Below are 22,919 nucleotides of genomic sequence, written 5' to 3' on the forward strand. Positions count from 1 at the left end.
TAAAGGGGCTCACAGTTGAATACAGAACAGGGCAAATGGGCACAGGAAGCCTGTTAGGATTTACTCCTCAAATATGGAAAATAATATGGAAATAGACAGATGGCACAGAAATAGTTGCTGATTATGCAGAGGACTGAAAAAATGCATCCATAAACAGAGTTTAGATGGTCAGTTTCTATTTTTACAGACAAAAATCAATCCCAAACTTCCAAAGGTGTTTTGTGTCTGGTTTATTATTTTCTTTCCATAACAGTCAATGTGGTCCAAGATCTCTGAATGTTATCATGCAAAGAGGAAGGACAGGCACAATTTTCCCACTCAAACCACTTTATTGACACTCTTGCAAGACAGAAATAAACCACTCCCTGCTTCCTACACCCCTCATGCCAGCTTCTGTCTGCAACTTTTTCTTTTTTTTTTTAACTTTCAGCTCATTACGAGAAAGTAGTTTGATTTTCACATTTTGCTGGCAGCTGGAATTCTCCAAATGAGGGAAGCAGGGCTGAGATGCATCTATCTCATCCCTCAGCAAAAAATCCCTGCAACATACGGTGCTGTTATGACTCCGAGCTTTACATGGAGAGGGAAACAGGCATCTGGGCTGGGTTCATTTGTAATGTTGCACTTGCTGGATTAATATGGAAAGACAGATGAAGGCAGACACTTTAATTACTTCACCCTAACTTTTTATTACAACATCAAGTAAAATGGTGAGTTACAGAGGATAATGGGCGTGAAACATCTGGGATGAAGTCGCACACAAGCTCATGGGTTGTTATCTGCCAATGGGGTTTTAAATATTGATAATTTCTGTACATGCATCTTTGTGTTATTTCTGATATTCTTGATAAATCATCTCAGGATTACTTTGTTTTACGCTGTGAGGTAGCTACTAGGACTGGGACCCCGCTTTTTTCTTCTGGAATTTTCTGAACTGGGACTGTATCGCCACGGCCGCCCGCTCTGTCTCTGGCGCATCCATGTCTATGTCAAACTCCTCTTGAACCTTCTTTTGCCCATCTGCTCAAAAGAAACAGAACAAAAACATCAGCAGGTTTTTCAGACAGGGATAATCACTGGACAGCACAGGTGGAAAATTCTGTTTATTCATAGACACAGCCATGTCAACAGGGAGCAGATTCAGGGAAAAAACCTGGGACAAGTTTCATCAAACCCCTCCCAGTGACGGAGTTTGTGACAGACTGTGGGGAGCTGGGCACTAAGGAGTGGCATCCAAAGGCTGCTCAGCACTCATCCAGCATCTGGGCAAGTGCCCCCCAGCCCAGGGAGCCAACGGTGAGGGAAGGAAGGACTCTTCTGTGCCACCCTGCAGGGAGAACTTAAAGGACTTTTCCAACTTAAATGATTCAACGATTCTGTGTTTCCTCTAAAAAAAAAGGCAGCTTAAAATATTTTAAAGTAGAGGGATTAAGACCCTGTTCTTATCACACCTCCAACATGAGAGGAAGAATACTTCCTAAGATACTTCCTAAGGCTAATTTCCATCCTTCTCACTCGCTTCCTGCCTCATCCCTTCCAACACACTCCACTCTTCCTCTTTGAATCATTTATGTCCAATCTCCTCAGCACTGCACTGCTTCCCTCACTTCTCTCCAGGCCCTGCTGTTGTCTTTCATCCTCAATCCTTGGCTCTCTGCCTTCCTTTATTCCCAGGCCTCAGCTTTCCCTTCAGCTGCATTCAGCCTCCACGTGGACAACCCAGCTGACTGCTGAATTTTCCTTCACCCACCTACAAGTTAGAAGTGCAGGCCTGGGAAAATTCCTGCCCTTGTTGCAAAGATAACCCTGAACTGCCTGGACTGAGTTAGTGGGGACACACATTTACCCCACTAACCTCATCACAGCACCGAGTTTTTCACCATAACCTTGTTTGTTAAACTCACTTCTGTAACTGTTGTGTCCCAGCCTGCAGTGAGCTTCACTCCAGGAGTCTGCAGGGAGCTCTACTTAACAGCAGTTGGGGGAATCCACCCATTTTGAACCACTTTGCTTTTAATTCTTGACATTAATACCGCCAGGATGCTCATCCCCAAGTACTGTTCATGCAAATAAAGGCAACACTTTCCATGTATTATTAAAATGAAAAGAAACTTAACCCCCATTGTCTCTGTCCTTCACAGCAGAGAACAGGGATGCCATTCCATGACTTCAGCATGAGTCTTGCAGTAGTTCTTGCTTGTGCTTCTTGCTCTTACTCAGAACTTAACTTTTGTGTTCATTTCCCATGGACCACTCTAAACTGAGCAAATATTTAAAGGGAAGGTTTTGCAATATTCCATATTGATTTAACTACAACCAAATAAATGCAGCTATGCTAACGTAAGAGAAATGTTCACTTAATATTTTGTTTTACTTAGAAGAACATTGAAGAAGAAAGATGAATGGAAGAAGAAAGAGAAAATCTTGATGAGAAGAACAGCTTGAGAGCTCACCAAAAGTTTGATTATACAAGCTAATGAAAAGCTAAGCTATCAAAACAAAGATTTTTGTGGAAGGCAATCAATCCATTAACTTTATGTCATTAAATCACAGAATCATGTCATTAAATCCAAGAATCTGCACGGTTTGTGTAACTATTCAAGCAATACAACCACCCTAAGTACAGAAATACAATTGTAGTTGATTTTCCGTGGGGAAAGGGATGTGAAGGTTGGAAGTGACACAGCCAAGGAGAAATCTGAATGGATTTTGATTTGGTATTTATGGGTTAAAGGCAACCTAACAGCAAAAGTGGAGTCTATCCATTGATTTCAGTGTATTAATTACTGTCCTTTGGAAATGCCAGTTGGGAAAACCAGATGGGTGGATGAATAGACACAATTGGGTTTGTACCTCTTGATGAAATCTGGCTTGTACAGCTCATTTCCTATTACAGCCAAGTTTTAGCACTATCTTAACTTGCAACAGTGACTCAGCAATCTCACGTTAAGACTTAAGAAAATGCAGCATTTAGAGTAATTTGTCTCTAGAATTTCTAGGTCACCTTAATTTTTGCTTGATGGCATCATCACTGCCTTAAAATCAACTGTAATACAATAATTTACAATTATCTTAAGGTTTGACTTTTACTTTTTTTGACCCATTCTTGTTGAGAGATCAAAACCAAAATTCCATGTGAACTCTTTCTATATTCCTATTTTCCTATCACCACAGAGAAATGGTAGGATGAGAAGTTTTCAGCCATGACAGACTTGTAATTAAGAAATTAGAAGTGTTCAAAAGGGCCAAGACATTTATATGAATAATGAAGAAATTCATCATTAGCAGATGGTATGGAAATATAAATATAATGATTACACATATATGCATAATATAAATTATAAAACAAAACATGTGGTATCTATATATAATGTAATAGACATACCTGTATCATTTTCTTTCTCCCTATGTCCATATTTCACTTTTTTTATACATGTATGGTTCATCCACATTTGAATACATAGAGAATATATATTTATATATATATATAATTGCATAGACGTATTTGCTTAAAGAGTTGAAGTCCTATGTTAAACTGAAAAGAGCTGGATTGGGTATTTCCCCAATTTTGGGAGTGGATTTTCTTGGAGTTCTCCCCAAACCATTTTCTATTGATACCTGTCACAACACAGATACTTTAACAGATGGATTTTCAATCTGGAGAGAAAATTCAGTGGGGTGTCAGCTCGGGCTTTGTCTAAGGGAGAAAGATTTTAGTTCTTACCTGATTTTAGCTCTCCTAAAAACAGCCCAGTGATTTAAAAAGTATCACACCCTGCAAACTACATGATTTTACTGGTTAGGAGCAGGAGCTCCAACTCCCTCGTGACAGGGGAGACAAAACCAGGTGATCTTTAAGGTCCCTTCCAACCCACACCATTCTACAATTCCATGAATTAAGAATTAACCAATTAATTACTATGAAAAGCCAGCCTGGGCTCAGGACCTGCAGAGACCAGAAATCACCTCACTGCACTGATAAAAGGACTAAAAGCCTTTTCGCACCTTTCCTGCTCCATATCCACCCATGCCACAGTAACTTTTACCTGTCAGTAGTTGTTCAAGTATCTCTAGTGTGCAGGCTGTTGGATTTGAATCCTCAAATCATTCAATTTCTGCAGAGAGCTGAAAGCAAGCCCGTAGAAATGTCCCTCTTTCATGCCCTGTCTCCCACTCCTGGTTTTCCTTTAGCTCAGAAATGGTCTGAAAACCCAGGAAATTCTGGCTCTCAGCAGGCCAGAGCACAGGTTACACTCCTGGACTTGCTGTTTTCATTCCTGCTGGCAGGGGCCAACCATTCTGATAATAAATAACCTTTTTCCAAGATACCTTTATGTACTAATAAAGGTGGATCAGGATTCCTTCCCCATCCTCAGTCACACACAACCTTTTGTTGATATTTTCACTTTTTAAAATACATGAAGATTCCTTCCACATGGATATCTGAGGATCCCTGCACTACACCCACCCACATGAGGAAACTAGGGAAAACAAAACTGGTGTCAGTAGACTTAAACTCACAAGCTTCTCGTGATTTTACAGGATTCAGAGATGGTTGATAAGCCCTGGCCTGCACTTTCTGCTTTCTGAAGGGATCTGGTTTCATTAGCACCATAATAAATAACCCCCCTAACCTTTCCCACTAAACTCAGCTATTTCAAGGCTTTTCTTGAAAGATTTCTTCACACTTTGCTGGACTCCCACTCTTCTGAACACACCCTGACAAACAAGGGGAGTGAGTGCATGTCCCTGCTGAGTTCTGGTCACTGCCAACAGCGGAGGTGAACAATCCCATACCAACAGCTGTAGGCCATAACAAAAGGCTACATTATCCCATGAGTTTTCCAAAATCACCTAACATGGACGGGCTCTGGCGCCAACTGAGGCAAATCTGATCAGTGATGGGACAAATCTTGGAGCACAATATCAACTGCTTGCTGACAAGGGACACCCCAGACCCCAGCACCATTACACTGCAGGGCTGAAGTCAGAGACAATTTGCAGGGTACGGGTTTTCCCTCACCACAGGCAGCACTCATCCCAGCAGGAGAGCCTGAAACAGCAACTAATGAGCTGCTTTCCAAGTCTACCATCATTATGCACTGTTGCAACTGAAAAAAGATCTGTGTATTCCCTTTCCAGATGAAACACTCAGCATCAGAATGCTGTCTCCATGATCTGCTACAGCACCTCGTGACCCATGGCAAACACTGGATGGATAATGAAGCTGAAGGAAAACAATAAAAACTTACACACCAATCTACCCATCAAACTCTGAAGAAATGTGGTGCAAATATAATTATTCACAAATGTGCCTCCAGCTATTTCTTTCATTTACTTTTCAACTATAAAGTAAAATGAATTGTGACAATGCTGGGAAAAGGAAACACTGCTTATTCCATATGGGCCAAAAGTCTAAAGCAGTCTTTTGTGACATTTGAACACAGCCTAAACAGACTAGTCCTTCCCAAAACTGCTCAGGGAAGGAAAAAGGTTAGCAGGGTGGAAAAGGGGACTCAGTCTTTATTCTCAGAAATTCCCCATCTTCCAGATGAAACAGAAATTGCTCATCACATTCTGGAAAACCATTCAGCATGAAAAATGGCACGAGCTGAAGGCTCTAACTGGCATTTCCTGTCTCAGGTGCCATCCTCTGCCCCTGCTCACCTGGCTCACATCGAACAGGAATTATAGGACCAGACTGAAGATGGAATACACTTATAAAAATACTGCATTTTTCAGGGGCTAAACTGCAGCGTTTGGGGAGATTAAATGGAGTGTGGGACAGAATCACAGTGCCCTGTAACAGGCCAGAAGCGGTATTTTGCCTCAGGCAGGATCATTACCTCCCACTGCTCCCAAGATTTTTCAAGCTGTGACAATCTTTACGCTGCCGCTCGGATCCCAAGCTATTACACCAGCCTGTCCAGTGAGGCAGAACAGCCCCGAAATAAAGAGGACCAAACTGGGCAGGAATCACATGGATGTTGACATCCATGTGGAGCATTATCTTTATGTGATGGGAAGAGTCATTCTATCTGACCAGAGTCCACAGAGCAACCAGCCAGCTCGAGAAAACATATGGATGCTCAGAGGTGTGGAGGCCACACTTAACTCCTCACAAGCAATAGTTTTAAAACCTCTATGTTGATGTTGGCCATTCCTCCCCTCTGTATCTAATTGAGGGTGAGGAAGTAAAAGACTTGTTTTCTAGGGGAGTTATAGAATCACAGAATGGCCTGGGTTGGAAGAGGCCTTAAGAGGACATCCAGTTCCACCCTGCCACAGGCAGGGACACCTTCCACTACAGCAGGTTTCTCCAAGCCACATCCAGCCCGGCCTTGGGCACTGCCAGGGATCCAGGGGCAGCCCCAGCTGCTCTGGGCAGCCTGTGCCGGGGTCTCACTGTGCTCACAGTAAAGAATTTCTTCTAATATCTAACCTAAACCTACTCTCTATCAGTTTGAAGCCATTACCCCTTGTACTTGTAAATAATCTCTCTCTTCCCAGCTCCTTCAGGCCCTGCAAGGCCACACTGAGCTCAGCCCAAAGCTTCTCCTCTCCAGGCTGAACAATCCCAGCTCTCGCAGCCTTTCCTCCCAGCAGAGCTGCTCCATCCCTCTGCTCATCCTGGTGCCTCCTCTGGCCTCTCTCCAGCAGCTCCACGTCCTCCCTGTGCTGGAGGCAGCAGAACCCCACCACCCTCCTGTCAGGGACTTGTGCAGAGCCACAAGGTCCCCCCTGAGCCTCCTTTGCTCCAGCCTGAGCCCCTTTCCCAGCTCCCTCAGCCGCTCCTGGGGCTCCAGCCCCTTCCCAGCTCCCTTCCCTGCCCTGGACACGCTCCAGCCCCTCCAGGGCTCTCCTGCAGGAGCCAGAACTGGGCACAGCCCTCGAGGGGCCTCTCAGTGCCCAGCACAGAGGGACAATCCCTGCCCTGCTCCTGCTGGACACACAATTCCTGATCCAGCCCAGGGGCCATCAGCCTTCTTAGCCACCAACACTCAGCTTCTTCATTAATAAGCACAAAATTTTTCTCTAATTAGATTAGGAACAACAATAATTTTTCTTCCTGCTCATTAGAAGTGCTGCAGGGTGAGATGCTCGTTTTGTGACAAGGACTCCATCCCTACAGCTGTTCTCGTTTTGTCACTTCAAAATAAACCCAGACATTCCAGGGCCACCTTCCAGAGTCCAAGGCTCCCTGTTCTGTCAGGAGAGACGCACTCGATGGTGGGGAATTACAGCTTTCCACAAGGGGTTTTTGGTTTCGGTTATTTGAAGGTAGAAGATGCTGGGGAAATGGAAAGTCCAAACGGGAACCATCTCTGAAACAGAAAAGCAACCCCTGGAGCTCAGCAGTCTCCTGAGACTTCAAAAGCTCCATGTGGAAAAAAATAAAGGTTATCATTAATGATAAGACTAAATGTAACAGCTGTTTTTATCTGAACTACACCAACTGGCCCCAGAATATCACTCAAAGCAAGCCAGGAATAATTAATATCATTTGATTCAACTGTAAATTACAATTTGGTATAAAGAACATAACCTTATTAGGCAACCAGAATCTTTTATTTTTCAAATTGACCTTTACTTTTGGAATACGGTGTTGCTATCTCGAACTCGAAAAATTAGTTTTGCTGTAGAAAATAATGGTTGTTCTTCTATAATTTTAAAAATGTTATTTCAGCATGAGGCTTTTGAAATGTCTGATTAATCTTTTTTTTTCCCTAGTTGTAATAATGTTTGAGAACAGGAATATTATTTCTGACACAAGATAAACGAAGTAGCACAAAAAATATGTACATTGGGGTAACATAATGGAACAGAAAGGAATAGCAATAAAATTCAGTTTACAGAAATTGCATTCTCCAGTAGACTGTAGCCAACTACAGATGAATAGATTTTGCTCAACAATTAATATAGAGACAAATATTGTTTTTCCTTAAATGCTAATATTATTTAAGCAATCATTCCTCATCTTCAAAATAATTAATGGATCACTGCCAGCCTTTTAAAATGGTTTACAAACATGTAACTGATGTATAGGTAGGTACATAACTCATGGGAAGTATTCTGGGAATGAAACTAATTCACACTGCCACTTGGAGATCAAACTTTCTGGAGTTTAACTGGGAACCTAGCAAATAAAAATGGCCATTTCAGCTCTATCATCTCATCTCTTACCAGCTAAAGCTGCGTCTGAGAAGTGCTAAACTGGCAAATTCAGTGGGAGCCTCTGGGAGCTGAAAGGAAATGGTGCTGGGGATCAAGTGCTGGCACTGTCACAGAATGTCAGTGTCCTGAGTTGGAAGGGACCCACAAGGACCATCGAGTCCAGCTCCTGCCAGGTCCCTCTGTCCCTGCAGAACGATGCCCCACCAGCAGGGATAACACACCCAGCCCTAGCCCAGCCTCTCCTCCAGGTCAGGATGCCAAGCTCCTCCTCACAAATTCAGCCCAGAGTTATGGGAGTCTCATTCTGCAGCTGCCCATGATCCCCAACGCCCCAGCCAAGTTTTAAATGGGAACTGTTACGATGCAGTTTTAATTTCCTCTGCCATTTCCAGTTCTCATTTCCCCAGTTAAACACTGTGCCTTTAACCAGCTTTGCTGTGGAAGGAGCTGCATTTCAGCAATGCATGAAGCAAGCTGCCCTCCTGACTCGCTTCTCGACTGCTTGATTAATATATGATCAGTTATTTCCCTATTATGGTAGCATCCAGGCACTCCCAGCCCGAGCTGGGAGCCCTAATGTGGTTACAAATGCAGAACAATAAATTCTTTCCCCTCCACCACCCCTCAGTGCTCTGACCTTTGCAAAAGTGTCTTCAGCAATAACGTTTAAAATAACAACGGGAGAACTTCCTCAGGGCTACCTCGACACCAGCACATTATCCGAGGCCCCAGCACAGCTCAGGCATCATCCACAGCTTCCCTAAATATGTGAGAGTCGGTGCAGCCACAGGCATGGCTGGGATTGTTCCAGACAGACTCTGCCGAGGGACTGTGGTGGCAGAGTGAGGGACCCCTGGGGCGTTGAGGGAAAGAGAGTTTAGCCCTTTTGATTCAAGCCATGCTGCACCACTTTGCATCAAAACCATATAAAAGGCTCTAAACCCATTTTGTTTTCCAACAGACATGCTGCCCCCAGCACTTCCAAACATTTTGCTGCTCCAGACTGCAAGGGAACTGCCTCAAAATGAGTTGGCACTCGCTGTTAACTGTGGGATGACGGACGGTACCTGAGAGCACTCACCAGGAAAACACGAAACAGAGGATTTTACCTTCCAGTGTGGCACTGTCTCCCTTGGCTTTGCTTTCCAGGGATGCTCCCTCACCCCACCACCCCCCTAAAGAGCAGCTGGGGAAGAAGCTCGGAGAAGTGGCAGCGATCACAACATGCCTCACAGGAGTGGCAGGAAAGGGGGATCAAATCCGTGCCTGACAAAGTGAAAAGAGCTGGGGAAGGTGGCACGGGTTACAGAGCAAAGCCTGTCAGTCACAAAAAGGAGAGAAGTCAATCAAAAGCACCGTGATATGGAGTCATAAGATGTTTTTTTCCACACACAAAAAAGAGCGAGACTTTGCCCTGCTCATCTTCAAAGTGGAAAATAAGGGCATTTTCTTGGAGTCACTGGATACCAGCAGATCTGTTAGCAACTAATGAGAGCCTATTTTAAGTTTACAGGGTAATTTTAATAAAAACTGTTATATGAGCACTTGGAAAGTCACAGTGAGAAAACACTCTCCTCTTGTAAAATCCATCACAGGTTTTAATTACAAACGACTAAATCCCACACTCACAGGTGCAGAGCATAAGGTACAGGAACTGAGCTTTACCATTCAATATCACGTTCTTAAGCAAAGGAGTTATTATAGAGGAAATTGTTCCTTGGGAGGGGGGGAGGCCCTGGCACAGGGTGCCCAGAGAAGCTGTGGCTGCCCCTGGATCCCTGGCAGTGTCCAAGGCCGGGCTGGACAGGGCTTGGAGCAACCTGGGACAGTGGATGTTTCCTTCCTATGGAAGAGGTGGTTGGAACGAGATGAGCTTGAAGAACCCTTCCAATCCAAGCCACTCTGTGATTCTATTTCAGTATCTCCTAAGCCTTGTAAATATTATCAGTATGAAGCACTCACTTTACTGCACAGATTAAGAGCAAGAAACAAACAACATTAATAATGGCCAAACAGTGCAGCTTTTATTTGCACAACCATGGGCATTGCTATGTGCTGTGATAGGATAGTTAATTTAGCACAATTACATCCCCAAAAAAAGCCACTGCTTTAATACATGCACCATGTTTTTTTAACATCTTGCACTACCTGCCAGTTTGGGAATGTTTGTGGAGGCAGCCGGGCAATTATTGTGTAGAAGTGGAGCTTGTGAGGTTAAGAATGCCCAAGGAAGTATTTGGAGTCCTTTAGTGACAGAACAGAATTGTCACAGGGTAAAACCAGGCTAGGATGAACAAACCTGCTCTAAGACATTCTTTCAGGAGAGTGTTTGGCAAAAGAAAGTTTGTCACCCCTCCATAACACCAAATTCATCCCTTCAGGAAAGCCCTAGAGATGTGATGGATATAAAATGCAGGCTTCTGGAGCAGCTCCAAGGTAGTTCGCCCTGAGCAAAGACCAGGATACTCTAAAGGAAATCAATTTACCATGAAACTTGGCCTGCCAGTGGGTCTCACATGCTCCTGCATCACTTGGCTTTATAACTTCTGCTCCAGCATCCACAAGTTCAGCCAGAGTGCTGGATAGATTTGGTCTGACCAGAAGTCTTACTGAATGTTCCACAGAATGAAATTTTCTCACACAAGGTACAGAATTTTAACATCTCTGACTCCTGAAAGCAGTCACCCAGATGTAGTTTTCCACTGTAAAGCAAAGAAAACCTGTTGCAGGAGGGTTGGTTCTAGGAAATTTCCACTGCTTTTTTTTGCTTGGGCTGTTACCCGAACAGAATCATTAATTTGAGTTTACCGTGTCTCCACGGAACGCAAAAAGCCACATTCTGTGTTCATTTCCCCTGCAGGCTGGCTTGCTTAACTTTCTTAGGAAGAGAGGAGGGGCTCCTCAGGAGAATGTAGGATAACACTGAAACAGCAGCACTGGGAAGATAAATTAAGATCCAGTGGCAATGTGACTCTGAAAGAGGATGAGAAGGAATTATATGCTGGAGGGTATTGTCAGTGTGCTCCAGGCTGTCTTGCCCAAGAGCCACTCAGCCATGTTACGTGTTCTGCAGAAGCTCATTAAGCCAAATATTTCAAAACCAGATTCTAGGTAAAAAGCTCTGGCCAATTCCTAAGGCAAAAAAAAAATTTCTTAATCTAACTTAGAATCATAAAATCATTTAGATTGGAAAAGATCTTTAAGATCATCAAGTCCAGCTGTAAAGGAAGCCAAACTTGCAGGTGTTTAGAAAGACACCAATGGAGCAAAGCAAGGACTCCAAGGGTGCAATTCCAACATTAGTGGACAGCACAAATCTCACCCTTGAATCCCCTTCCTATACTGCTTAGTTCTCTATTAGTTATAAAGGCAGCTCAGAGGGACTGTTTCAGATGTAGATATTGTTCTTTAAGTGAGTTACATTGCCTGAGCCTGAGTGGTGCCTGAACTACACATTGTAGAATTTCAGATGAACACACTTATCTGCTAGTTCATGAGAAATTCTTTCTCATCAAATGAATTATTTAGCCCTTCTGAAAGGTACTACACTGAAACTGCAGCAGCTAAGAAATCTTGTTTGCTCCAAGAAGGAAGAAAATAAAATAAAGGTAGGCACACCTTCTCACACAACTCCATCTGTGTGCTCTGATCCCATGGGATGGAGAGGGAGAGAACGGCTCACCTTCAGTAGAGGGTCAAAATGAACATTTGTTCCCTCTGCTGAGATGGCCAGGGAAGCTGCCAGTTGTGCAGCTGATCTGGATCCTCTCATGTTCCCTCAGGAGCTGACTGAACAGTGTGCATACATTTTTCTTTTTATAGAAATATAGCTGAACAGACAAAAAAAACTGTATCAGCACCTCTCGCTCTCCTTTCAATTTAATTCAAAGATAGTGAATTTTTGTGTACACTGTGTGCCTTTAAGTGCACATCAATAAGATTCCTTATACACCTCTAATAAGGGATTACAGTTAACACCAAGACAAGCAATATCAAATGCTTCATGTGAACAAGCAGCCAAATGACAGTTTCTGTGAGAACTGTAATTGAATTCACCAGCTACTGCAAACACCAAACCTCTGCTCTCCTATTTAGCTAAGAACAAGCCAGGTGATGGCTGCTGCCATCCTGAAGAGTGGAGGTGCTCCGAGGAACCTTGCTGCACCCAGCATGTGACAAAGGCAACCAAAACAGGGCTGAGAATGCAGGAAGAATAAAATGTGTGAGTCAGATGTGCTGGGTGTCCATGTGTAGAAGATAAGAACCCTTTAAAAGGTATTTCCATGATTCTTGTGGCTGGTCCAAGCCAAGGAACACTGACATGAGACTGGAATCTGCACGCAGAGCTCAGAAAAACAAAGTGACCACCTCCTAGTGCAGTTCCCCAATGTGGTGCACTCAACAGATAATTCAGATTGTACAGCACCATTACACACAAAAGTTACTGCTTCATCATTCCTTAATGGAAGAAATACAACCCCACCACACATCCTTGACATGTTTTTTTTCTCTCCCCTCCCCTACCGTGGAAACTGATGCTGAGGTGGACATGACTATTGGCTCTGAGGCACAACTGGAGCACAGCTCTGCTCTCCCACTGATTTCCTCTCCCAGAGTAATAGAAAAGACCTTACTGTCACATAGGACAATTTACTGTTTAGCATAAGGGAGTAAAACATGGCAGTGAATAGATCCTATAAAAGAGGGGGGAATGAATCCAGAAGGGCAAGGCGTCCTTCTGAGCAGCTTGTTCATTACTTAGAGGCAGTTACTGTACTGGGAGGCTAAAGCCTGGAATTCTAACAAGTCAATACCAAAGCTCAGTGGGATTTCTTGTCCCTGCCTGTAGCCTCTGTATTTATTGAGTGACGACTGATGGTTGTATGGTAATATAATTTTCCAAGCCTTTCCAAAGCAGTGAAGATAATGAGCAAGGTCGGGCTCCAAAGCCGCTACACAGTACTTCAAATCCTGCTTCTGCATTTTTTTTTCCTCTTTCCCCCATCTCATAAGAAAATAAAATTCCAAACCTTCTAGGTCCTAGGCACTGACTCCGCAGCATCCTCTTTTGAACTGGATGCCATTTCAGATAAAGGGTGGAGGGGTTGTTCTCCCCTAAGAGTGCAGCCCTGACAAGCATCTGACAAGCAGCTGACTAATGTGTAGATCATTAAGGCTGGCTTGCAGTGGGCTTATTCTCAGGTGTGTAGCAAGGAGGAGTATCCACCTTTTTATAGCCTGTGTATTGATTATTCACACCCACACACCTTTTCATTTTTTTTAATGTGGGTAAAAGCAAGCATGCTTTTCCAATAAAGCCCCTGCGAAGGGAGAAAGCAGGTCCATATTCTGAGCTCTTTCACTACATCAGGAGGTTATGGAGCAGGGAAGTGAAAATGCTCTCATTATCCTGACAGATGGTGCACTTAACAAACCCACACAGAACGCTGAGGACACAAAGAAGGTTGTACGTGCTGGAAGCGGGTGCATTTCCGAGCTGCCAGCCAAGTGGTGCTTGTGAGGTACCACACTGGCCCTCCAGCCTCGCTGCCTTCCAGTCCTCAGAGCTGGAACAAATCCCTTTTATCACCTGGAGCATTCCCTGACTCCCATCCTGCAACATCTTAAAGGAAGCTCAGAAAGTGTCCTCTGTAAGTTCAATTTTTTTTTTAATGTAAAAACATGTTAAGGCAAAACAAAACAAAAAGCAAGCTTTATTAATATGAGCTGTCTAGAAGAAAAGGAGGGTTCCTATTCATGTTATCTTGCTTTTCACCTCACTAAGTTTTCACCTGGTGCCTTTTAACAATGGCTATTTAAAATCAGTTTTATCCAGAGGGGTGGCCATTGATTTAGGTAAGTGCTGCAATTGCAATTAGAAAGTTATTAAACCCAGTGCCAGATAGACTAATTAACATGAAAATCTAACCAAGGCTGGGGGATAAAGGTTTCCCTCCTGCTTCAGCTGTAAGTTTATTGCATGCATAAAGCTATCTTAAAAGAACATTCAGGCTGCAAAGCTGAACATGAGAAAGTTAATAAATGACAAAATGAACCGATACCATTAGGCAAAATTAACTGAATCACTGAGTGGACAACTTTAATTTTTGACATTGAAACTTTCATGGTCTTAGGAGTGCAGTGTTTCCTAGATTTAAAGCAAAAAAAAAAGGTATTTTGATACAACATATGGACACCCACATGGCTCCTCAGCACGGCTGCCTGGAACTGTTAAATCCAACACCAGTTTTAATGGAGTAACAGGCAGAGGCGGGAGGCTGCTGTCCTGTTCCTGAATCAGCAGGAAAGGGAATGACTTGCAGATTTTTTTGGGTGGGATTCATAAAGCTGATGGGAAGGGAACAATCAGAAAACTCTGATGCCTTCAGATGTGGTGGCTACTCCTGTTCCATCTCCTCTGTCCCAGCTCAGGGCCAGCCCCAGCTCTCCCCCAGCCAAGACGGTCACCACGGCTGCCAGCAGACCTCAACAATGCTGTGTCTTTATTTTGCTACCCCTGCTCCCCAAAACTGCACCAGGACATTCCCTAACCTCAAAATTCCAGCCCAGCCCCTTCCCACACCAGCTGACTCCTGCTCTCCTCCAGTTCTCACATGCCTGCTCATATTCCTCCCTCCCCATCCCAGCTTCCATCCCATAAGTTTCAAATCCTGCCTAATCCTCTGTGTTTCCAGCTTCCTGATGAGACCTACTGAACTTTGTCATTCCATCCTTTGACCTCCCCGCTCCAGCTTCTGGGACCCTCTGCTTCCAAGGAAGGAGGCACATTTTTTCCTAAGCAATTGTGATGTTTTAGGAGCACAGAAAAGGCACGACCCTTCAGCTCCTGGCCAAAGCATCGCTGAATGTAGCAGCAATTAAGGAAAACGATCATTTCCTTAAGCCTTTCAAAGACAGTGTTGGTTTAATTGCTTTCGTGTTTACTATTTGGCTCAGTGATGTTGCGTTTTCATGGAAAAAAAAAATAATTAACTGCTTCACTGAACTCACACAAACGTAAGGCTTGTCCTTCGAAACATTTATAACTTGGCCTCTATAACAAATAGAAAAGTCACATCTCAGATGACAAAATCTTACATTTCTGTTCAAAATGACAAAGGCTCGAAGCAGTCAGACAAAAGGCCATCAGAAATTGTTTTTAATTTCTTGATGTGCTAACATTTTGCTCAAGCCTCATTTTTGGAAACTACTAGAATGACTTTGCTGAACCCTTCCGAAATAATTCTGCTTGAGGCAAGCAATCAAAATAACAAATTTCAGCCCAAGCCATTGGATTTTGGCAAGGTTGTGTACAACTGAAAAGGGAGCTTTTAGCCAGCAGAGTTCAGCAGCTGTTAATCGGCCTTGCCACCAGTCCAGATTGCAATAAACAAAGTAAGTGCATATAATACCAGTGAAGGAATGTAAACTAAATGAAATAAAAGTTATGGATAGCTGGAAAATCGTTAAAAGGGATCAAAACCAGAGGGTGAATGTTACTCTGCTGGTGTTTTGAGAGTTGCCAATGATTTCTTGAAGATTTAAGCACAGGAAAAAAATTGAAAACAGTCGAGTCACTTAAAATGATTACATGGAAGACAAAAATTAATCTGAGTAGTCCTTTACACATTCTATGGTGAGGATTTCTCTCACATTTATCTCTGCTACTCATTTAAAAATTCTCTAGAAAACATTTTCCCTTGTGTGAATTTAAACCCTGACAGGCACCTTTTAAGGTCTGTGTGGATTTACAGACATGTCAGATTGTCAATAAAGCTGATCAGAAACAGCATCTGGGCTGACACACGCAGCTGGCCAACCTCAGATCATCTCTCCAGCCTGTATTTTCTGGTCTAGAGAGACCCATTCTTCCTCACCCTGTTTCTGAGGATTACAAGGACACGAGCTTACAAGCATCTAGAAGGACTAAACCTTTCATGCATTTCCTCTGCTTCAGGAAACACAAGCTGGGTCGGTGCAAGGAAGGACCTAAGTTGGGATTCACATCCCTCACTGCCTCCAAAGTGCTGGCATGTGCAGAATGCACAGGACACAGCACAGCCCACTCCCTGTTCCACTAAAACCCACCTAATTATCTTTACTGCTCAAATTTTAGATCTGCACGTAAACAGAACCAATTATTTTTTTTTCTCCTCTTTTGTCAGGAAACCCAATTATTTATTTATTTCCTTCCTTCCTTCCTTCCTTCCTTCCTTCCAAATTCCTTCCTTCCTTCCTTCCTTCCAAATTCCTTCCAAATTCCTTCCTTCCGAATTCCTTCCGAATTCCTTCCTTCCTTCCGAATTCCTTCCAAATTCCTTCCTTCCTTCCTTCCTCCCTCCCTTCCTTCCTCCCTCCCTTCTTCCCTTCCTTCCCAGAAAGAGAACAACTAAAAGCCTTCTTGTTTCTAATTCTGCTCCTTTAAAAACTGTTCTGTCTCTTACTTATGTTTCTCTTCTTTCAGGTGACTCCTCACCTGGCCCTTGTTTAAACCTAGTCTTGGTAATGTTTTGTGAGACTGGAGAAAAATGAAAAAGTTCAGCTGAGGGTCACCATGACCCCGAGTTAGAGCATTAGTCAGGAACCTTCTTTTTGGCAAATGAATATTTTTTACTAATGATCCAGACTGCAAATTTTCCTGGGAAAATAGGAGGGAAAATTAGGCAGTTAGAGGGAGAAGCAGCACTCGACCCAGCTGTGCTGAGGAGACACAAAATTCTCGGGGGGGGGAAGAGAAAGAATGAGAGGTGAGACACAAGAAATGAGGGAGACAGGAAGAGAGGCAGAGAAGACCCTACTTGTGGAAAAGATGAAAGGAAAACCACAGGTTTTATGAAGAAAGTAAGAAATAACTAACTTGATCCATCGTGGAAGCCTGGCCTGCCTGGTAGGAAGGACCAGGAGTTTGGATTCACCCCAGAGCATCCCACTGCACCACTCCTTGTTGCTTGTGACAAGGAGTCACAGTGGCAGTAAAATATCAACTTATATGACTGGTTAAGACCTTCAATATCATGAGTGAATGTGTTTTGGGCCTTGAAAAAACCAGCAGTAACCACTTCCAGAAGAGCTCTGCCAATGGGCACCGAGGATCTGAGTGTTTTCTAGTGCTTACCTTAATCTGTGCAGCCTCTCCTGACTAGCAAAAAGCAAAACTTTCTTTTTTTTTAACCAAATCGATCAGTTTTTCTCCTGAAACATCTCATTGGTGGGGGCAGAACACCCTGCAGTTTTTTGAACTGCCTGGACTGAAAAGTCCACATTGCTTTTTGTTTTGTTTTGTTTTCTGGCATGCTTGGCCAAGCTTATCAAGTGTTTTGTCACATTCAGACAGCATCACTTACAACAACAAAAGGTATCTCTGACACCAGCAAAGGAGGCTGGCAGCTCTGGGCTGCATCACTCCCTATCTCAGCAATTACACTGAACTAAACAAAAGTAAACTCAGCCTTTTGCTGGCAGGCCAGAAACCCCACAAACACACAGCAGAAGAGAAGCAGCTGCTCTCTAACTCAGCTCAGGTTAATTGTTGGTTTTTCTACTCTGCAAGTTCAGTCAAGAAATTCAGCCTCAAATATGCATCACAGTACTACAGAGTCCTGCAGAAAACTACTTACAGCCACAGAAAATCACTGTGATGTCCACAGAGTTGTGGGAAGCTCAAAGGGTCAAATTCATGGTAGTTATAGAACATTTCCATGCCAAGTTTCAAGTACATTTGGATCTATTTATAGTTATAGAAATTTATAGAAAACAGTAACTTCTTAGTGGTCTCACATAGTACCCACTCAAAAATAATGGCAGTTGTGGATGTGCTTATATTTAATTTCATTTAAACTTGAAACTTAGAACCGAACTGAGCTGGAATTACAAGCTCACACAAACAGATATGTGGGGAGAAACTACAAAGAAGCACTGGTATCCCTTGATGCAGCTTTCTTCACTGGCTTTTTTTGTGTCCATCATCTTCTACTGCAAGAAGAAAAAGAACAGTAAAAGGAAAGAAATAAGTATTCTAATACTAACCCAGTCTGGACTTCAGCCAGTCCACCATGTAATAGCAAAAATGCTAATGTTAGCTGCAGTAATCTTCTTAAGATGATGAATAGAGACCAAATAGCTACACTAATTCTGCTGCATCTGAGAACAGCTTCTAGACTCTGTTGTTCCCAAGGTTTGCCTGTGGCACAGGGAGGAATGGGGGGAATTGCCAAAAATTACATTTTCTTTTTGATGTTCTTCCATACTGGAATGGTTCTGAGCTGAGGGACCTCCAGAGGATGCCATCCCATGACTTAAGTCTTTTGCTCTTTATTTCTGTGGTCCCTCCTGTGAAAATCATAAATATTTAAACAAGAATTGTGACCCTTTTCTCTGGCACAGGGAAAAGCTTCAAAGAGGTCCAGCAGTCAGAGCAGACAACGTCCACCAAACCTCCCACACCTGGTCTCACTGGGAAAATGACACAGGAATATATGCTATTGTTTATGGATCATTAATCTCCAAACTTCTTCCCACTGGGGTCTAGAAAAGCCATTTCTTTCTCTCTAATTTGACAGAGGAAGGAATTTAAGCCAAAGAAGTTTGTCTGAGACGAGACCAAGTGGTGCTGATGGAGGGAATGATTGACTGGCAAAGCCCACGTCTTGCCCTCTGCTGACAGCATCCATCATCCTTTGACAGAAAAGATCCAAACCTACACTTCTTCCATTTGTCTTCTTACCTTCTTGGCTAAAATAAGCCAGGGATTCTTTTTCCCCCAGTTTCTCCACATCTTTGCCTGCCGGAGGCAGACCTCACATGAGAGACACAGAGCTCTCACCAGAGACATAGAATTTTGTTGGGAACAGATTCACTGGAAAGGTCACCAAGAAATTTCTGCCAGTGACAAATACAGCTGCCTGCTTGATGAATACAATCATTAGGTGAGACCACAATGCACGTTTTCTGCTAGGAATTATTCTGCTGGCTGCTAGACCCAGAGGTGGCTGCTTCAGGACACCAAACAGCCTTGGATCCAGCTCTGTCTCAATGTCCTTCCCTCAGTGGGTTCTGTCCCCTGGTAATTTGAGGTGAAAAGAAGGAGGTTATCTGATCCTCACCTGTGCTGTATGACCCTGGATAAGCCAGGATGGGGGTTTATGTGCTCACAACATTCCCCAGGATGGGCCCCAAATGCAACTGGAGATTTGGAATATACACAGGTGTATCCACATCTTCCCTCAAAGGTACCACACCTGATAACCTACACTCAGCTCTGAAATCAAAGGCCACAAGAATAAACAATTCTTCAGGCTTAATTAATCTCACCTCTCCCATCCTTCTGTTTGGTTCTGTTACACAACAAAGGATGTAGCCCAGAATTTTCTCCGCAGCTAATCCCTGTTGCCCAGAATTATCTCCATGGCCAATCCCTGTTTCCTGTCAGACACCTGGGTCAGAAACTCTGCAATGTCTGTAGGCCCTGTAAAATACATTTTAGGTGTCTGTCAGTAAACAGATCTTTAACTTAGATTAGGAGCTGCAGGGATAGTTACTGTTGGATCAGCACAGGCACATAATGAATTCCAAAATCCTGCAATAACGTGTTGTGTTCCTGGCTATTAGCCTGGGTTTTAATTAGTTTGAGCTAATGAATATATTTGTACATGTCCTTTTTTATTGGCAGCTTTTACAGGAGTAGCAAATTGGTCACTGTGGAGTGCCAGTGTTTCACTAAAACCTAAGGAATAATTAATGCTTTCTCCACCTAGAGTCAACCAGCAGTCTCAGGGGGTTTTAGGTATAAATTAGAATGAAAGATGAGATACTCAAAATACAGTTAGAGAACTCATTCATCAACGGTGATTAAATAATGTCACTGTGAGACCCTGGAGAAGTGCTGAGAGCTGATTTCCAGCTCTGGAATACCCACATCATCTCCCAGGAGCTGCCAGAGCACCCTGCCCTACTTTTTTTCCACTATGACTTTCAAAATGCCTTTTCCATATCCGGTGCTATCCAACTTTCTTCTGTTCTTGGAAATTCCTCCTTGGAAAATATGTATTTTTCTCAGTCTTTCCTACTCATAACCCACTGTGGGCTGGGGGAAAAAGGAACCAATACTAAGAGTGCTTGGCTAAAGCAAATGCTTCCATCAAATCCAGTATCCTGGCTAACAAAATCCTCAAGCCAGAAAATATTTGGATGTTTTCACATCCATATTTCCACTGAGAAAATGGCTGTGAGAGCTGGCATGAGGTGGTCAGGATAAGTCAAACCTGAATAAGGATAGAGCTGCTTGAGATGGATTTAAGGAGAAATTAAATGTCCAGGTCCAAACCAGACATTCTGAAATACCCTGCTGAGCATCCACTTAACTCCAGAGATAGACAAAGAATTATTTTGTTTATTATTTATTATATAATTTTTATTATTTTTAATGTTAGTATTACCCACAAATTCCTCAGCCTTGAGAGAGCTAAGCAAATTAGAAGCCTAAATCAGATTAAGATCTATGAACACCAGGCTCTCCAGAGGAGCTCATTCTGGTAAGCACCACGTCACAAAAAAATACATTTTTCTCTGTTGAGAACAAACAGAGCTTTAGGTCTCTCACAGAGATGTGCACCCAGAGAGCCAGACATGAAGAATTTCACCCCAAACTTAGAGAGAGAGGCAGAGAACCCAAGACACGTGTGGGGCTGACTTTGAGACACCCCTCTCTTCCCTCGGACAGGCGACCTAAGCATTTTACATAAGGTCCTGAAATAATCTCTGAGCACGGGGACTGAAGGTGAAGTGTTGTGCTGGTTCCTGATGCAGCATCTAATTCCTTCCTGCAGCCCTGACTGCTTTTTGTTCTGGCCACCAGTTCAGCAAAGGAGCACATTTTCATCATGTCTGTAACACTCCTGCTGTTCTAAATTCTGGTGCCTGCTTACACAAGGGAGCCTGATAACACCAAATTACAAGCTAATTTTGGAGCATCGAGCTAAGTGCCGCAAGACAGCTGTGTGCTACAAATTAAAATCTTAAAAACCTTCAGAAAAAAAACGAATGATTAATCATTTACCGAATTTCTAACGGAGGAACTCGTAAGTAGAAAAGTATTTTCATTCCATTTACAAACCCAAGTCAGAAGGAAACAAAAGCCTGTGGTGTGAAGTAAAGCAGGTCTGTGTACAGTCATGTGTGTACAGTCAAAAAGAAAAGTGATGTTTCCACAACAGTAAATCCTGGTAACCACTGTTGGGCATTGATTGTGTTCCTCTTTCATTTTTCACTTCCACTAAATTAAAAAAACATGCTGCTCAGCTATATGCACCTCTTGTAGCCTTTTAATCATCTGTTGTTAGTGTCGGGGAACGTGGAGAGAGGAATCTCCAAGTTGTGCCAGTCTGCCCAGCTCCATGGATTCCCAATGTAAATATTCCATCTCCCACATCCCATTGACTCTGATCCTGACACACCCCAAACCATCTCTGATGATGCAGGGGCAGATTCATTTCAGAGGAAATTTTATAGGGTTATTGAGGGGCTGGTTTGACCTGTGTCCTCCCTTTGGGTCACCACCAGCACCAAAGCAGAACTAAAGGCTCCTTCTCCCAGGAGAGCCCATTTTCCAGGCAGTGCACATTTGTGGCAGCCAGCCAGTTATGTGCCAGTCATGGAAAGAAGGCTCCTTCTCCCTGGTGCACAGTCAGGCAGCTCACTGATAATTACAGACTGATTTCCAGAAGAAATACGGCACTTGTCAAAGGCATGATTTCAATTCTGTCTTTCCTCATTAACACTTGATGGGAACTCCAGTGTATTTATGACTCATCCAAAAGGCAAAATCCACCAGCATCACCACAGCTTTATTTTCTTTCATTTAATTTGACTTTTTCTTCATTTCTAATCACTTTTTTTTTTTTCCCCCTAATGATCTTGGCTGATTTTCCAGCCAGTTTCTCAGGAAGGAGATGGGCTACCACTACCTTTCAGGTGCTCAAATACCCACTTACTGAGACACCTCATGATGATTTCCTTGGGCTGCTCCTGATCTCAGCACCGCAGGAATGCTGCAGTTCTACTGACTTCTACCTCCTGCAAAGGAGCAGACTGTGAGGGACCATACAGAAATATATATAACTCCTATACATGTGTTCATCTCTCACATTTTTAGAAATGCAGCCGGATTTTTGGATGCACTCGGTTTGAGAACATCGCATCCACGCAGGCACACAAGCTTCCCGAGCTGTGTGCAGGCACTGTGTGCAAAACAAAGGTCCCACAAATTAATCAAGTTGTTCTCCTAGCAAGCTGGAAAGAAAGAGGTGGACCAGGGCAAGAATTGTTATTGTTATCTCTATTTTTAAATACTTGGAAGACACTCAGTTACTATGGTGGTGAGGACCATATAAGTACCTAGACAGATTCATTGGTGGCAGGAGTATTAAGTGTGAAGATTCTCCATGTCAAAGGTACCAGTTAATAGGAGCTTTTCCCTCTATGGGGAAAAAAAAAAAAAAAAGATAGATCTCTTTTGAAATAATTTCCCATTTCCCATTTTTTAAGTCTTTAATGAGCAGGTTTAAAAAGCTGAAATTGTTATTCTATGCTTGTGCTGTTCTGCTCTGTATTTTTTTTTCCTTGTGGGACTTCTGCACTAAAAAAAGAAAAAAGAAACCCAAAATGTGCAAGAAAAAGCTGCATAATTAACATTATATAGCAACTTACAGACAGACATCCTTCATGTGGATAGTGCTATATTTTTTGTG

General features: G+C 43.1%; 1 protein-coding gene across 1 annotated transcript in view; it reads right to left on the bottom strand.

Annotated features, from left to right (window-relative positions):
• Positions 1 to 215: 215 nt before the first annotated feature.
• The window catches only part of PCP4 (Purkinje cell protein 4), a 47,642-nt gene continuing 24,938 nt past the window's right edge, over positions 216 to 22,919 (bottom strand). The window contains exon 3 of the mRNA XM_048290756.1: positions 216 to 1,020. Within this exon, the coding sequence (XP_048146713.1) occupies positions 893 to 1,020 (128 nt within the window). The 3' untranslated portion in view covers positions 216 to 892. The remainder of the gene's footprint in view (positions 1,021 to 22,919) is intronic.

Source organism: Corvus hawaiiensis, chromosome 2 (genome assembly GCF_020740725.1).
Source record: "Corvus hawaiiensis isolate bCorHaw1 chromosome 2, bCorHaw1.pri.cur, whole genome shotgun sequence".
NCBI classification, from domain to species: domain Eukaryota; kingdom Metazoa; phylum Chordata; class Aves; order Passeriformes; family Corvidae; genus Corvus; species Corvus hawaiiensis.